At 35.6% G+C, this 18,241-nt stretch overlaps 1 protein-coding gene and 1 pseudogene across 1 annotated transcript; both read right to left on the bottom strand.

The window, feature by feature from the left end:
- Window positions 1–214: 214 nt before the first annotated feature.
- LOC129676951 (olfactory receptor 8H1-like) lies at window positions 215–4,262 on the bottom strand (annotated as a pseudogene).
- A 2,922-nt stretch (window positions 4,263–7,184) lies between these two features.
- Window positions 7,185–8,120, bottom strand: LOC129676952 (olfactory receptor 141-like). The gene has a single exon (XM_055607484.1). It carries the CDS (start codon window positions 8,118–8,120, stop codon window positions 7,185–7,187), a length of 936 nt encoding a protein of 311 aa, XP_055463459.1.
- Between the last annotated feature and the right edge of the window lie 10,121 nt (window positions 8,121–18,241).

The raw sequence follows: 18,241 nt of genomic DNA, 5'->3' as shown, positions 1-18,241 counted from the left end.
TTCCCATTTCCCAAATAAAATAAATTTTAGAAACCACAATCTTCTGAATGGCTAAAACAGTGTTTGTATAAGAGGAGCTCCACAAATATAGAAGTCAGGCTGTCAGTTGCATTTAGGAAGACAAAGCAAGTGATATTTCAGGAAAACAGGCTGTCAGATGCATTTGGACAGACAGCCAAGAGGGATTTCAATATTAAAAAAAGAAAACAATAGTTTAATCACTTAGCATCACTGTGAACTTAACTACCTTGAGCTGTCCCATTTCTTGATAACTCTACTGACAGCATTTTTCACTTCTTTGTTTCTGAGACTATAAATGAATGGGTTCAGCATGGGGATCACAATGGTATAAAAAACAGAAGCCACTTGATCCTTTCCCAAGGAGTAGGACTTACTTGGTTTCAAATAAGTAAAGATCAAAGCCCCATAGAAGACAGTGACTCCCAAGAGATGAGAGGCATAAGTAGAGAAGGCTTTGTGCTTTCCTGAAGTGGAATTGATCTTCAAAATAGTAGAGAGACTAGACACATAGGACACAGATATTGTAATAAGAGACACCATTAGGATGGAACCAGCAAAAATGAACATAATGATTTCAATATTACGTGTGTCGTTGCAAGAGAATGCCAAAATTGGAGTTGTGTCACAAAAAAGTGATGGATTACTTTGGGTCTGCAGAAATGTAAGGTGCTCCTGCATAGCATATTAACAGTGGAGTCCATAGTTCCAATCAAATAGCAACCAGTGATAAGGACACTGCAGAGTCTTGTGGACATGACGATTGGGTAGTGGGGAGGGTTGCATATAGCTACATACTGATCGTAGGCCATTGAAGCAAGAAGGAAACACTCAGCAGCAGCCAAGAGCACAAAAATGTACATTTGAGTGAAACAGCCAGTACAGGAAATAATCTTAGTGGAAGTCAGCAGATTCTCTAGGGTTTTAGGTGTGATGACAGTTGAGTAACTGAGGTCAAGGAATGACAGATGGGTTAAGAAGAAATACATTGGAGTGTGAAGCTGAGTATCTAGATGGATTATCAGCATCATGCCTGTGTTCCCCAGCACAGTGACCAGGTATATCAGAAGGAACAGTAGAGCAAGGATCCTCTGTATCTCTTTGGAATCTGTCAGCCTCATGAGGATGAAGAAGTCAGGCTCATTTGTGTAATTCAAATTTTTCCTAGCGAATGGCCCTAAAACTGATGAGAAATCAAAGGTAATACTAAACTGGAGTAACTTTAAAAAATAGTTTTGTTTAAATTAAATATTGGTATATTTGTAGTTTTGGTTGGCTCAATATTGATATTTCTTTTAGAGTATAAGGATTAACAAATACTGAAGATAATGAAGGTTATAACTCACATTTGGCTCAGATACGATATAACGCAGCATACTCCATGTTTAAAACTACCATGGAAATATTCTAAATGATTTTATTTAATAACACCTAATTAGTATAGAATATTTGTCTGTAGGTACTACTGGCATGCATTCATTTTAAATGAAGAATCTAGAAAGGTCAAATAACTTACCAGAATTGTATACAATGAATGCTGTCTCTTTGGTGTTTTCTACTAGTTATGCTCAAAGGACTATAAATGTGATGCTGATTCCTGTATATGACTACTCATCACACCCTAATTACTTACTTATTATAAAACAACTTTACATATTATCTGTTCTTTGTTCATTTTTGATGTCAGTGACAACTTATTACAATTATATTTTACTTTTTATAGAGTTCAATAGGGTACTTGAAACCGTATAAACATTAATGAAGGTTGTATGCTTTCTCCTCCTGTCAGTGCAGTGTCAAGTATGTTCTAAAATGACAGTCGTCATCTGTGTAGTCTAATTCCATCAGTTCTGCATGTCTGATTGCACAAATATTAATATTTACTTAGATAAGGCACAACTACTAAGTGCTCACCTGTGTCTTAAGTAAAGCCCTTACTTCATTCTAACAGAGCTACACCGTGCCAATTTTAACAATACTTACTGTGAGCCAATCTTTGTGAATGAAAAATACAGCAATGAATGCAATAAACCTTCAATATCCTATGTCCAAAATGATGCTATTTTCCAATTTTTCTCATGACTAACATATGAAATCCAAATAAAGACATAAATATTTCTGTACTGCAGCATATATTTTTTATGCGATCAATACTTTTGGATCTTTTATCCATTTATTTTTTAAATTCAGAATTAAGTTACCCTAGAAATTATTCTTGGGTCTTGACAAAATGGAGCATTTCTTAGACAGCTATGAATCAAAAGCATTTCAGAGAGCTACTGTGAACACAGGCTGAGCTGTCCACAGCTCTTATCTCTGCCAGGGTCTAAGGACAATGAGCACCACCATTGGTCTTCCTTAGGGACCAATTTTCCTGCAAGATTATTTGGCATGCTTTCAAAAACCACAGTTCTAGATCTAATTCAGCAAAGGCTTCAAAGGAGCCTGAGGGAAAGATTGGCTATGTTGAATATGTCCATTTTTTCCAACTAAATTAAAAACACATATTTAAAATGAACATATATTATAAATGAATGTATGGATTTATGATGTGTATTTTTAGGGATTACAATGGCCATGAGATAATCTCCTACACTATGAAAGAGAAAAATATTATTCATATCTACCTACATACATGTGTACATTTTGTAACTTATATTTATCAGTGACAGTATCAAGGATAAAGTGGGAAATTTTCCATAAGAGATATTTTGAATTGAAAACTGTGATAGTTCCTGAATAAAATGTATTCTGTAGAAATAGTAGACTATATCAATATATGAATCAATGAAGGCAAGCCCCAGTTCTTGTTAATAGTTTTTATTAAACATAAATAGCAGTTTTCTCAATCATTTTCTTTTGTAAACAAGCACAGTGTTTTGCATATTTTTATAAATATTATACTGTATATTCAATATTTTCTGATATTTTACCATAAGAATTTTATGTATTATGGCCTGTCTTTTGCTGACATTTTACAAAGTCCTTAGATTCATGTATTTCTGATTAGATTGGCATCAATTTTAAAGAAATAAACTGACATTCTCAAGGTGATAAGCACATTTTAGTATCACAAGGATGGATAATACCCCATTTGTTTTATCTTCTTCAGCAACATAGGAAAAAGTGGAAAACAGTAACATCTGGAGAGGACAGGAACTCCACAAGGAGAGCAACAGAACCAAAAAATCTGAGCACAGGGGTCTTTCCTGAGACTGCTATTCCAACCAAGGACTATGCATGGAGATAACCTAAGACCCCTGCACAGATGTAGCCCATGGCAGTTCAGTATCCAAGTGGGTTCCATTGTAATAGGAACAGGGACTGTCTCTGACATGAACTGATTGGCCTGCTCTTTAATTACCTCCCCTGAGGGGGAAGCAGCATTACCAGGCCACAGAAGAAGACACTGCAGCCACTCCTGATGAGACCTAATTGACTAGGATCAGAAGGAAGGAAAAGAAGTCCTCCCCTATCAGTGGACTTGGGGAGGGGCTTGCATGCAGAGCGTGGAGAAAGGGAGGGATTGGGACAGGAGGAGGGAGGGAACCACGGGGGGGGATACAAAGTGAATAAAGTGTAATTAATAAAGAAAAATGTGAAAAAACAAACAAAAAAGAAACTTGTAAAATTTGCTTCATTTTGTTAAGTTCATTTTTATTTAAAAATATTGTGAAAATGTAACAAGGTCTGTCTGAATCTAATAATAATTCTAGAGTTAATTAAGTAAAATAAATCTCATTTCATATATTCATAATTGTGTCAAATGAGCCCTTTTAATAAGAATGAAGGGTTGTGAATGTGATTTTAAAGTAGCTGTGTATTTTATTTAAAAATATTTTTGCTGGAAAAGAAATTATTACAGGGAAAGATTCTGTGAGTTTAGTCTAAATTCAAAATGAAATTAATATTTTTGAATAGGTAGAAATGACTCCTCCTTTGGCTTGGACCATAAGGTATGAGTGGCATGTCCAATACACCACAAGTTGGCAGATGTCAAATAAAATTGAACCTAAGGCTGAGTGGGATCCAGATGGAAGGAGGCTCTGCCTGAGAAGGAGCTGTAACATACCGTCAGCTGCATCTGATGATTAGAACAGTCCTTGAGAGTTCGTGTGTATATGTGATTTGAATACAAACTTCTGTAAATATTACTACTTTGTGTGCAGAATTTAAGAATTTTATCTTATTTACTGTCATAAAACAGTCTCACCATGTAGAACAACTTGCCTCAGACTATTCATTCTCTCGACTCAGCCTCCTAAATGATGAGAATATGGCCTTGTGCCACTTCCCACCTCAGCAATGTTTCTTGAGTCAGTGCAATGAATAATGAAGTAAATAATGAAAAAAATACATTTTCCACACTTAGCATAGTTATAATAAAACTCAGGGATTTGAGCACTTAATCTGAGATGTCATAATCTTTATCTATGCTTGCCTTGCTTCATATTCATATATTAAATGAAGCAGGAGATGGCTTTAAACTGAAATTTAACAACACTGATTTAAAAAATAAATTAACATTGAGTTTCTTTCTATTTTCCTATTAGGTTGATAATATTTGATTAGTATGACTGGCTATAAGTATGATTCTGTAACACATATTAGATCATTGTATTTTATACAATTTAGATATTAAATGTTTGCATGATTATAATTTTTTAAAGTTTGAATAAATGTGTGAATCTCTGTGTGTACATAAGCATGTGCAAATTATACACATCTGTTCATACTTGCATATTCACTCTGCTTTGCCTCAGAATGTGATTGTATTCAGAATCATATTACCTAACGAAGCAATGAGATGAAATGAGGAGATCTAGATAAGCATGTATTCAATTTTTTTGTATATGTGTAAGGTGAGGTTAACATGTAGAGATATTTAGAGTGAAGAATATATGGAGATACTGGGAATAATTTTCTTTTTTTAATTTTTGCTTTTATTTTGTTTTATACACTTTTCTTTTCTTTTTTTTTTTCATGAGTGCCTTATCTGCATGTACACCTGCATGCCAAATGAGGGCATTAGATCCCAGTATAGGTGGTTGGGAGCCACCATGTTGTTGGTGGGAATTGAACTCAGGATCCCTGGAAGAGCAGACAGCGCTCTTAACAGCTGAGCCATCTTTCGAGCCGGGGAATAATTTCCTATGGCAAACCATAGAGAAAATCCTCAGAAGGAATCAACTCACAACAGCATTCCTAAGCGAATCTGCCCTTCAGAAGACGACGATGAATCTGACTATCGCTTACACCATTTGCTGTCCTGCGTGTATTTACTTCCAGCACATAACCCTAACAGCTCTCAGTGTCGCAGGGGTGTGTGTGTGGATGTACATGAGCGTATGAACCGGAGAAGATTGAAATAGTGGAGGAGTTGCTTTCCGCCTGTGAAAATGAAATGAATACAGTGATAATTATGACTTCTGCTTACTTTTTATTAAAATAAATTCTTCTACAAGATATCTCAACCATAGTTTCTCCTCCTACCAGTCTTCCCAGCACCTCTCCACCCGCCTCCCCAAGATACACTCAGAAAAGAGCAGGTCTTCGAGAGACAAAAACAAACACAACAAAAACAGTATACAATAAAACAAGTCAAAAGCCCTTGTATAGATGTTGAACAAAGCAACCCAATATCTGAAAGAATCCCAAGAGCAGGTAAAAGGTCCAGCCACCCCTGCTTTTACTTCTAGGAACCACACAAAAACATCAAGCTAACAGCCATTACATATACATATAATACATGTTATCTATATCTATCTATCTATCTATCTATCTATCTATCTATCTATCTATCTATCTATCATCTATCTATCTATCTATCTCTATCTCTATCTCTATATCTATATCTATATACATATATATGTAGAGGACCTGGTACAGATCCATGCAGGTAGTATGTTTGCAGCTTCAGATCCTGTGATGTCATGTGAACCCTCCTTAGTAGATTAAGTAGGCCATGTTTTTCTGGAGTCCTTTACCGCCTCTGGCTCCTACAATCTTTCCTGCTCCTATTCCATGGAGTTCCCCAATTTCCAAGGGGAGGGACCCATGGAGACCTCCAGTTTAGACTCTCTCCTCACATGTCTGGCCATGGGTTTCTGTGCTCAATCCTACATGCTGCAGAGAAAGCCTTTTTTATGATGACCAACGACATCAATCTAGGAATATAGCAGAATATCATTAGGAATTGTTTCATCATTGATTCTTTTCCCCAAGTCATGGTTGGTTCTACCTTAGGTGTCTGGGCTATCTAGTCTCCTGTTTCTAGCCCCCCAGGCAGGGTTTCTATAGTGGCTGTACAAGCTTGCACTACCACCAGTAGTGGAGAAATGTTTCTCCTTGCTCCCCATTCTTGCCAACATGAGCTACTGCTTGTGTTACTGATCATCTTCAATGCAAAATGGAATCTTCAATGCAAAATGGAATCTCAATGTAGTTTATATTTGCATTTTCATGATGGCTGAGAATATTGAACTTTTCTTTAAGTGACTATCAGCCATTTTAGTTTCCTGTATTGAGAATTTTCTGTTTAGATATGTACCTTAACTTTAAATTGGCTTATCTGATTTTTTGATATCTACTTTCTTGAGTTCTACTCATATTTTGGATAGTAGTCCTCTATTGGATGTGGACTTAGCAAAAATCTTTTCCTGTTCTGTAGGCTGCTGCTTTGTCCAATTCATGATGTCCTTTTCCTCACAGAAGCCTTTCAGTTTCATGAGGTCCCTTTATTAATTGTTGATCTTAGTGCCTGCCCTATTGTTGTTCTGTTCAGAATGTAGTCTCCTGTGTCGGTATGGCTGTTCCCACTTTCTCTTCTATCAGGGTCAGTGTTTCTGGTTTTATATTGAGTTCTTTGATCCACTTAGATTTGAGTTTTGATCTTTACTTTAAAATGTTAACTGAGAATAGAAACACAATTAAAATTCAATGGGAAATTGGGGAAAAGGGAAAGGGGGAAGTAGGAGAAGTGGGGGGAACTAGAAAGAGAGGAGGGAAGGGGCACCCATTGGATGTAAAGTAAATAAATAATATAAAAATATAAGATATAAATAAAAATTAAAAATACTTAAAAATAATAAAAAAGTTTCTAACAGAATCAGTGATAAGACATTGAAAGTAAATCTTTGTTTTATTGAGGATTTAAGGTGAAAAATTCATTTTATAGACATAAACATTTTTCTTAAAAGATTTCTCATTGCCTCTTTCACATCTCTGTTCCTGAGACTGTAGATAATGGGATTCAGCATGGGAATCACAATAGCATACCATGTGGATACTACCATACCATGCTCCAAGGCATAGCTGGAACTTGGTCTCATGTACATGAAGAGGATTGTTCCATAATAGATGGACACTCCAGTGAAGTGAGAGCCACATGTAGAGAACACATTTTGCCTCCCTTCAGCAGAACGTATCTTCAGAACGGCAAAGAGGATGAAACTAGAAGAGATGATGATGATCAAGATAGTGACTACCTCAATAGAGCTTACAAAGATGAAGAGTAGAAGCTCATTCACTTTCGTGTCCGAGCAAGAAATAGCCAGCAGAGGGGGAATATCACAGAAAAAATGCTTCATTTCATTGGAGCCACAAAAAGATAGGCTAGCGGTGGCTGCTGTATGGATAGATGCATGGAGAATTCCACCAGCCAAGGAGCTAATAATGAATGAGATGTAGACTCTGGGTGACATGCTTACTGCATACAGAAGTGGGTTGTAGATAGCCTCATAGCGGTCATAAGCCATTGCTGCCAAGAGAAAACATTCTGTGGTTCCACAACTGACAGCAAGAAACATTTGTGCTGCACATCCAAGGAATGAAATGACTTTCTTCTCTGACATGAAATCTATTAATATTTTGGGGGTGATAATGGTAGAAAAGCAAGCATCTATGAATGATAAAACACCCAACAAATAGTACATTGGTTTGTGGAGCTGGGTGTTCCCAATGACTGCTGCAATCAGTCCCCCATTTCCCATTTGTGTGAAAAGGTAAATCACTAGAAATAGTACAAAAAGAACGATCTGAAGTTCAGCATTGTCTGTGAGGCCTCTCAGGATAAATAGAAGGAAGTCAGTGACATTCTCCATGCTGAAATCTCAGACAGCTATCTTAAAGTCATTCAGAAAGTAATCATTCATAGTACTAGAAAATAGTAAAGAGTCTTGGAGTTAAGATAGTTAATGACCCCTTTCATTTATCAACTGATCGTATAAAATGCTCAACCACAAACACAGAATCCAGCAGAAAGTATGTTGATGAACTCATGTTGTGCTTATAACTGTCATCTCTATTAGTCACTTCATCCCTGCATTCAGTTAGCTTTATTTCTCATTTCAAATTCCATAAAAATCCAATTTGAGACTCAAGAGTGATAGTACAGTGTTGGGAGGTGGAGGTTGTAAGCGCAAAGGTGTCCTCGTAAGTGTGTGGATAGCTTGAAGCCTGTGAGACTGTCAAACAAACAAGTCGAGAGGTCAAAATTTCTCTGACATTTCAGACAATCTAATTTCTGTTAGTGTCAGCACACAGGATTCAAATGTAGATTTCTAGGTCCTTCAGCAACTGGGTAAAATAATTTGCTACAATCTTCAGTCCTGTAGAATGTGAACATGATTTCACAATGTAAGTATAAACATTGAGGAAAAAAACATGTTAGTAGCATTGTTCTACAGTTAAACAATATGCTGAAATAAGTTGATGATCCAGAGTAAAAGAACCATGAATTAAAAGCCTCTTCCATGCAGACTGTGAAAGCAGATGCTGAGCCTGATGGCCAACTGACAGGCAGAGTGAATGGAATCTTATGTAAGAAGTGGGAAATAGTAAGAGCTGGAGAGGACAGGAACTCCACAAGGAGAACAACAGAACAAGAAAATTTGAACACAGGGAACTTCCCAGAGACTCATACTCCAACCAAGGACTATTCATGGAGATAACCTAGAACCCTGACAATGCAGCCACTTCTGATAAGAACTGATAGACTAAGATCAGAAAGAAGGAGAGGAGGACCTTCCCTATCAGTGGACTTGGGGAGGGGCATGCATGCAGAAAGGGGGGGAGAAGGTGGGACCGGGAGGGGAGGAGAGAGGGGCTTATGAGGGGATACAAAATGAATAAAGTGTAATTAATAAAAGTTAAATAAAAAAACAAAACAATAAAATATTTTTAAAAAATATTTTAAAAGAATGCTGTCTCTCTTAGATATTATTAATGTAATTCATGGCTGGTGAGGTGGCTGACCAAGTCAAGTCATTACTGCCAAACTGACAACTTGAATTTAATCCCTGAAAACTAACAAGGTGGAAGGAGAGAACCAAACACTTCACATTTTCCTCCGATCTCCACATGCATGCCTTGCCACATTTATGACAAAATCTTCCAAAAACGCAACAAATTTCACGTATTCTATAAAATGAATGGATTAATAAATTGATAAATAGTTGAAGTAAATGGAACATTATGATTACACTATAATATATCACATCTCTTAAATTCTTGACACTTTATCTGTTACCAGTGATAATAAATAAGTTAATTAGACTTACCAAAGGCCTGTTTCAAACTACTGGTATCATCTATTCCAGAAGAGTCTTTGGAAAAAAGAATGAAGCCACGTTTCAACAAGCCCTGACAGGAATTTTGGGTTGTGTGAAAGAATGTCAATATCCTGAAAAATATTGTGGCAGCATTTGTAGAAATAATAAGGCCAAAGCAATTATAAAAACTATTTGCCTCTCTTCTCTTCCTCCCCTTTTCATTTCCCCCTTCTCTTTCTCCTTCCTTACTCTCATTTGTTTTCTTCCCCTTTTCTCCAAGTTCTCCTTCCATTATTTATTCTTTTCATCACTCTTTTTACTATCTCTTACCACAATAATTCTCAACCTCAGTATCTCAAGGTGGGTGATTATCTATTAAGATTCCCCCTCTTTTCCTTTTGGCATTAATACAATTGCTTTTTCAAGTCATAAAACTGTCATGAGGCATATTATTTTTAATTGTGAATATTTATTCTTTCAACTGAAAAGGGTGGGGATTATTCCTTATTGAAAAGTTCATCAAACACAAAATCACAGACATCAATAAAATATAGCCATGTTATCATAAAAAGGTTTGATAAAATCCACCTTGAGGATGAAGAAATAGATGCTGCATATCTTGAAAAAATAATAATCTAAAACTCCACATGAAAATACAGAATATATAAGGACAGAGAACTAGAAATAAAAGATTTTTATGATTGTATTATACACATTACATATTACTTTAGTGCTGAGCTAAAAGAGGTGAATTAAATATTATATAAAATTAACATGAATTTTCAAAAAGGAGCAATATCATAGTAATGAAAACATATGGAGACTACTGTGTTATTTCAAATTATGTTTACATAGAATTTTTTATTATTATTTTTATTTTATTATTATTAGTTACATTTTATTAACTCTATCCCAGCTGTATCCCGCTCCCTTATTCCCTCCCAATCCCACCCTCCTTCTCTCATCTCCTTCCTGCCCCTTTCCAAGTCCACTGATAGGGGAGGACCTCCTCCCCTTTCATCTGACCCTGTTTTATCAGGTATCTTCAGGACTGGCTGCAAAGTCCTCCTCTGTGGCCTAGCAGGACTGCTCCTCCCTTGGTGGGTGAGGAGGTCAAAGAGCATGCCATTGAGTTCCTGTCAAAAATAGTCCCTGTTCCCCTTACTATGGGAAACCAATTGGTTATTGAGCTACCACGAGCTTCGTCAGAGCAAAGGTTCTAGGTTATATCCATACATGGTTCTTGGTTGGAAACAAGAACAAGAAACAAGAAACAAGAAACAGTTTCAGAAAAAACCCCTGTGCCCAGATATATTTGATCCTTGTGGGGCTCCTTTTACATAGGATTTTATATTTATATAAAAACTTTATTCTACATTATTATTTTCTTTGTGGATTATTGTCATTTTTATTCCTTACCAAGTCATTTTAATATAGACAACTGTGTATTAATTATACACAGCATCTATACTCTCTTGGGATTACCTAGTGTTGTGAAGTGGAGAAAAGAATTTATCTGAAATTATACAATCAGTGATTATTAATTAATTTAATTAACTAATTAAATAATCAGTAATTATTAGAGTTTTGGAAGAAAGTAAAAGATTGGGCGTTAGGAGTCTGAATTCGATTAATGTATATACTGTGCACACTGGACTATTACAGGCACCACTATGAGAGTTTCACATGAGATGAAAGTTTTAATATAAGACTCTTCTAAATCATTCATATAAGACAAGATGAAAACCACTAAAATATAACAAATACGATTGTTATCTATTCTATAATTTTTGTTATTAGCATATCATGAAATTTTCAGAACTGCTAGATAGTTTTTGCATTATAATCTGGAGGCAAAAGCCTGAGAAGAGAAAATGAGAACAAAACCAAGGGCTTGAGATGGCTCCATGGATAACAGTGTTCCCGTTAAACATGCCAACCCGGGTTCAGTCCCTGGGACTAGCCCATGTGCTGCACAGCCTGCCCACTGACGCTGTCTACACGGACCCAAACACACAGGGATAAAGTAAGTAACTGTGATTAAAGTAAACACAAACAAGCTACTACAGGACCAGCTGAAAGCTATGAGAGGATACATTTTGAATCTATTACAATACAAATATTTCCCATACGCATGAAGAAGAGATAGCAGCTAAATTACACAGGACTTGCTTAGTATGCTTAAAGCGATGTACTAGGATAAAAGTAAAACTTTAAAAGTACATGTGTTTAAAAAAGCTAGGGTGATATATTTTAAGATTTTTTTTTACATAATACAAATTTGTGACCCATCTCTTTTCAAATTAGATTTTTATGAAAATAATTTTGATTACCTAGTTATTTTAATCCCAACAGCACAAACATGTTAAAAGAAATTTATCCTCCATGTTTAATAATGAAACTGTTTAGTACACAATAACATACTTTATGTTGAATTTTAGGTCTCCTAAACATTCTAAGTCTAGGCCTAAAAAAAAAATAATGTATCTTACCAAGGAAGAGCAAATACAGGTTTAATTAACTGACAGATATGGTTCACTGAGATTGTTTATATCTGCTGAGTTTGCCATGAAGCCCAGAGGAAATTCTCCTGGGTAGAAATGGTACTAATTATCTTCTGTTTCAGTAAACAATGTGATAACTTATCAATAGAAATAGACAAGGGGCTGGAAAACAATGCAGCACATGCAGACAATTCATAGAATATAAAAAGAAAAAAATTCAAAAACTGACAAATTAGGAAAATATTTAATATTTTTAATATGAATTAAGAAATCTTGATATAGCAGGCAAAAATCTTACAGCTTTGACAGAGTTATAATTTGTTTGATCATGCATGGCCATGGTCTAGCCTAGTTATACTGCGATCAATCAGTTTTTATGATAGGCTGCTGGAACATTGAAGCAGAGATGATTAAAGCCACTCAGATCCTTAACATTCTGCCCAATTTAAACTATTAGTTAGAAATAAACAAAAAATACAATTTGAGAATATCACAGGATTATTATTTTCAAGTAAAAGTCAAATAAAAATGCTAGTTGCCAGGCGGTAATGGCACATGCCTTTAATCTCAGCACTTAAGAATGAGGCAAGCAGATCTCTGTGAGTTCAAGACAAGCCTGGGTTTCAAAGTAATTGTAGGAACTCAAGGCTACACAGAGCAACTCTGTATTGAAAAACAAAATGAAAACAAACAAAAATGTTGAGAAGACAAAAACAATCTAATACTTTTTTTTTCCTGAAAATCAAATGTTTATTAATCTCAGTTAATGGTCTATATAGTTTTCATATATTTATTTGTTATTAATAATATTACTAATATTCTATTTACAAAGATGGTAAAATAGAAGCATGAAATTAGTAACTAGTCCACCAACACTGCTTATAAAAGGCAGAGTCAGATATGTTAATCCAGGCCATTCCACTCAAATATTTTGTGTCTTAACTGCTGGTTAAGTGAAGCAATGTTCATTATGGTGTAATTCTGAAAAAAATTTTTAATTTGCTGTTTATTTAAGTTTCTTATTCTTTTTTTAATTTTTTTAAATTTTATTTTTTTCTTATCAGTTACATTTTATTAACTCTGTATCCCAGCCGTGTCCCGCTCCCTCATTCCCTCCCAATCCCACCCTCCCTCCCTCATCTCCACCGTGCCCCTTTCCAAGTCCACTGATAGGGGGGACCTCCTCCCTATCTGATCCTGTTTTATCAGGTATCTTCAGGATTGGCTGCAAAGCCCCCCTCTTTAAGACTTTGTAAAGCTTATGTTGTGGATCATGATCCTAACTTATAGTCTACTCATTTGAAGTATTCTGAATGTTTGCAAGCATTCATATATACTTCCTCATAATACATGTATGTATGTGCTCCCATGCAGAAGTACCATATATAATTGACACATAAGCACACAGAAGTATAAAGAGAATATCCCTTTCTTAGAGCTGTGGTAGAAGAATTTGAAGTTGATAAATCAGGAATACACAAATATTTTTTCCACAGCCAATAAGGTGGTACACATCTATCGTCTTAGCACTTGGGAGGGACAGGCAGACAGGTCACATCTACATGTCTGTTTCACACAGCTGCATAAGCAAGAGGACAAACTCAGCTGTCTTCCTCAGTTAACAGCATCTTGTGTTTAAGAGACAATGCTTCCTCAAGGTCCAGCTGTACCACTCCTAAGCATATATCCAAAAGATGCTCAAGTATACAACAAGGACATCTGCTCAGCCATGTTTGTAGCAGTTTTGTTTGTAAAAGCCAGAACCTGGAAACAACCCAGATGTCCCTCAACTTGAGGAATGGATACAGAAATTGTGGTACATTTACATAATGAATACTACTCAGCAATCAATCCCTCCTCTCCATGCATGGTACTTGGTTGAAGTATGAGTCTCTGGGAAAATCCCTGCGTTCAAATTTCTGGTTCTGTTGTTCTCCTTGTGGGGTTCCTGTCCTCTCCAGATCTTACTAGTTCCCACTTCTTTCATAAGATTCTATGCACACTGCCCAACAGTTGGCCATAAGTCTCAGCATCTGCTTTGATAGTCTTTCAGAGGCCCTCTGTGGCAGATTTGTAGCTTGTTTCCTGTTTTCTTCTTCTGATGTCCTTCCTCTTTGCCTTTCAGGATGGGGATTGAGCATTTTAGTCAGGGTCCTCTCTCTTGATTAGTTTCTTTAGATGTACAGATTTTAGTAGGGTTATCCTATATTATATCTCTATATGAATATATACCGTGTGTGTCTTTCTGCTTCTGGGACAGCTCACTCAGGATGATCCTTTCTAGGTCCCACCATTTACCTGCAAATTTCATGATTTCCTTATTTTTCATTGCTGAGTAGATTTACCACAATTTCTGCATCCATTCTTCAGTTGAGGGGCATCTGGGTCGTTTCCAGCTTCTGGCTATTACAAATAAAGTTGCTACAAACATGGTTGAGCAAATGTCCTTGTGTACTTGAGCCTCTTTTGGATATATGCCTAGGAGTGGTATTGCTGGATCTTGAGGAAGCGCTATTCCTAGTTGTCTGAGAAAGCACCAGATTGATTTCCAGAGTGGTTGTACAAGTTTACATTCCCACCAGCAGTGGAGGAGGGTTCCCCTTTCTCCACAGCCTCTCCAGCATGTGTTTTTCATCTTGGCCATTCTGATGGGTGTAAGGTGAAATATCAGGGTCATTTTGATTTGCATTTGCCTGATAGCTAATTATGTTGAGCATTCTTTAAGTGTTTCTCTGCCATTCTATATTCCTCTGTCGAGAATTCTCTGTTTAGCTCTGTTCCCCATTTTTTAAATTGGATTACTTGGTTTGCTGCTTTTCAGCTTCTTTAGTTCTTTATATATACAGGATATTAGCCCTCTGTCAGATAAAGGGTTGGTGAAGATTCTTCCCAAATTGTAGGTATTTGTTTTGTTTTGATGACAGTCTCCTTTGGTTTACAGAAGCTTTTCAGTTTCATGAGGTCCCATTTATTGATTGTTGCTCTTAGAGCCTGTGCTGTTGGTGTTCTGTTCAGGAAGTTTTCTCCTGTACCAATGAGTTCTAGAGTCTTCCCCACTTTTTCTTCTAACAGATTTAATGTATCTGGTTTTATGTTGAGGTCTTTGGTCCACTTGGACTTCAGTTTTGTGCAGGGTGATAAGTATGGATCTATTTTCATTTTTCTACATGTAGACATCCAGTTAGACCAGCACCATTTGTTGAAGATGCTATCTTTTTTACATTGTATGGTTTTGTTTGTCTTTTTATTTCATTTTTTTTTTTTAAAACTTGGTATTTTTGAGTGTGTGTTACTCTTGGCTCTTTCACCCTTTCTCTGAATCTATTTTTCAAGCACCCACTTCTCCCTCTCCGGTGCTTTCAAATGATATGTTTTTCTGTCTTTATTGTCACCTCCCTTTAGATAGCTGCTAGAATTTATAATTTTCCTCTTGTATCAATTCTCTCTAAAGAGTTAACAACATTAGCTTTGCGCTTCCTTACAGGTTTGTTGTTTTATTCATAGGGAGAACCCAAAAGAGGTAACCCAAATTTCCTCAGTAATGTGTTTAAAAATCCCTGTTGTATATTGACACGCACAGACGGAGAAGTGAGCAGTTAGAACATACGAAATACACAAGGGTCTGCTAAGCCTGAAAAGACTGACATTGGACTGCCAATGCTCTAATTTTATATTGTCCCATTCAAAGAATTTTATAGTGATTAATCCATTTGTATAGCTCTCCTTTTAATGCTTCTTTTCCAGATAAATGTAGCTTAACTATGTACACTTGTATATTTTCTAATCCATTATATTATATAAACTGAAATCTATCTCTCATATAAATTAGAAGTATGATGTTTTAAAATTTATATGTTTAGTTAGTAATCTTTGTTGAGAGAGTACATATTCTCTCGTAAGCTGTGTTTATATAATATCTTTGTTTTTATATGTTTACAGAATAATCAGAGAAAAATATTATATTTCAAGAGAGGAAGCTGGATTTCTGAATATTTATTAGGTCCATGACACAAAATAAGAGCTAAAATTATGGTTTAAATCATTAAATTTGTTTTCCATCCCCCAGATATGCTTTTTGTATTGAGGGTTAATTGCTGTCAAGGCCTAATTTCATTTTTATGATGATTTGTATTATTTTTATATTGAAATTTCATTTTTGAAAGCAATTCTGTTGCTTACTGTGGGGGACATAATAGCACATGGGTACTGTTCTGCCCTAAGGAGTTTCAGTGTTTTCCTCCTTGGGGAGCCCCTGGGGGCTTCAGAGGGGCTCAAGGGCCTGGTATAAGGAGGGAATGTGCAATGTTTACAACTTGCCTCCCTTGACTGACATCATTTTCTAAAGGTAAGAAGGAAAGCTTCTTATTGCATATGAAATATTTAGAAGACATAACCTTTCATTTAAAATTGAAATGAAAGTGTACTATTACTGAAATACAGGCTGCATTAAGGAACATAGCCAAACAAAGAGGCAGAATGCCCGGTGTACATTGTGAGCACAGATCTAAGTTAAGGACTTCCTTTAACACACTTGAGAAAGCAGCACAAGAGCAAAGCAATCAGGGATATATGTGTAGTTTATAAAAACTATAAACCAATCTTTGGTTACTTGCCATTTAGGTATTACTACTATTTTTCTTATTGAGGATTAAAATAAAGTTTAGACTTGTTTAATTAAAAATTAATAAAAATCAAAGACTAATTTGAATCTGTGGAAACTTGATTTTATGTTGTTTCTAGAAAAATAATATTCCTATGTTATGGTAGGTCTAACTATGCTCACAAAAAAATTAGACATGAATCATTGCTTGCTTATGAACTGTTTGACCTCAGGATCTGTGACTAGACTAGTCAAACTTACCTTATCAATTAAAGGATCTTGAATCATTTCCTTAGCATTCTTTACAGAGCTACAAAGTATACATAAGAAAATGTATATTCCATATCTTTTCCCTAGTGCAAACTTACTACTTAGCAGTTGCCTCCTGACTTTTTCCTTCTTGCATAGGAATACTGTTCTTCTTTATGTCCAGTGTTTCGTGTTTTGTAATTAATTTTAAAAAAAATCTCTAAAATCTTCATCACTCTATGACCCGTCAAATATGTCAAACACATGTACAATTGTTTTTGTATTTTCTAATTAATATTTTAATAAATACTTCTCTAGAATCTTCTTCATTCTACTATATGTCAAACATGTTAAACACACACACATACACACACAAACAAAATTGATTCAAGCTTTCTAAAATATTTGGTGGAAACTTTTGTGTTTGTGTTTAGGGTCCTTGGAAAAAGTCTCTGAACCCAGTTATTTTCAGTTATTTCAGTGTCTTACATACTTGCTACATTGAGCCACGCCCCACAATTGTTAATTCTCTGAATGGGAAAGAAATTGAAGATGTTGATATATTTGAAATTTTAGTCTGTATGTCAATCAACATGTCCAAGAGTATTTTATATAATGATTCCTATCCAGTTGGATACCTGTCAACTGAAGACCAGTTTAAAAAATACATGCATAGCTTCCATTTTCATGTGTATGTATTCACCTAATTTATATTGTATTCTTGATTTTCCAAAAAACATTTAAACTGTAGTTTGAGCAAGTATAAATTTGTAATGAGAATTACAATCTTTATCATGGCCCTTCCATACACACACACACACACACACACACACACACACACACACACACACACAAACAAACACAATATTCCTTAGAAAATTAAGGAATTTCCCTCTGTTGGCCATATATGATTATGTTCAGGCTCGCTCTCTGAATTGTAATATAATATAACATGAACTACGATAAAAGTGTTTGAGTGGTTAGGGTAACTAGACTTAACTGCTTGACTATATTTTAACCTGATAAATTTTATTCAAAAACCGAAAAATGAGGAAGGGGCTATAGCTGGGATAAAAAGCGAATAAAATGTAATTAATGTAAAAAATAAAAATTTAATTAAAAACTGACAAATATTGTTCTTCAGTTTACTTGAACAGAATAATGGATCTTCTCACTCACTTTACTGACAATCTCATCGATGACAGTAACTTTCAAAATGTGCCCACGAGCGTTGGATTGTGCTGACTTGTATCTACAGGCTGTCGCTTCAGAATGTGTAAGCGAAACAAGAAATGCCAAGGACATGATCAGGAATAAAT

This window comes from Psammomys obesus, unplaced genomic scaffold, assembly GCF_907164565.1.
Source record: "Psammomys obesus unplaced genomic scaffold, mPsaObe1.curated_primary_1811, whole genome shotgun sequence".
NCBI classification, from domain to species: domain Eukaryota; kingdom Metazoa; phylum Chordata; class Mammalia; order Rodentia; family Muridae; genus Psammomys; species Psammomys obesus.
This window is presented reverse-complemented; position numbering and strand designations above follow the sequence as displayed.

What these genes read in the sequence shown, in the direction of transcription:
- LOC129676952 (XM_055607484.1), bottom strand. Translation starts at nt 8,120, where the DNA reads ATGGAGAATGTCACTGACTTCCTTCTATTTATCCTGAGAGGCCTCACA.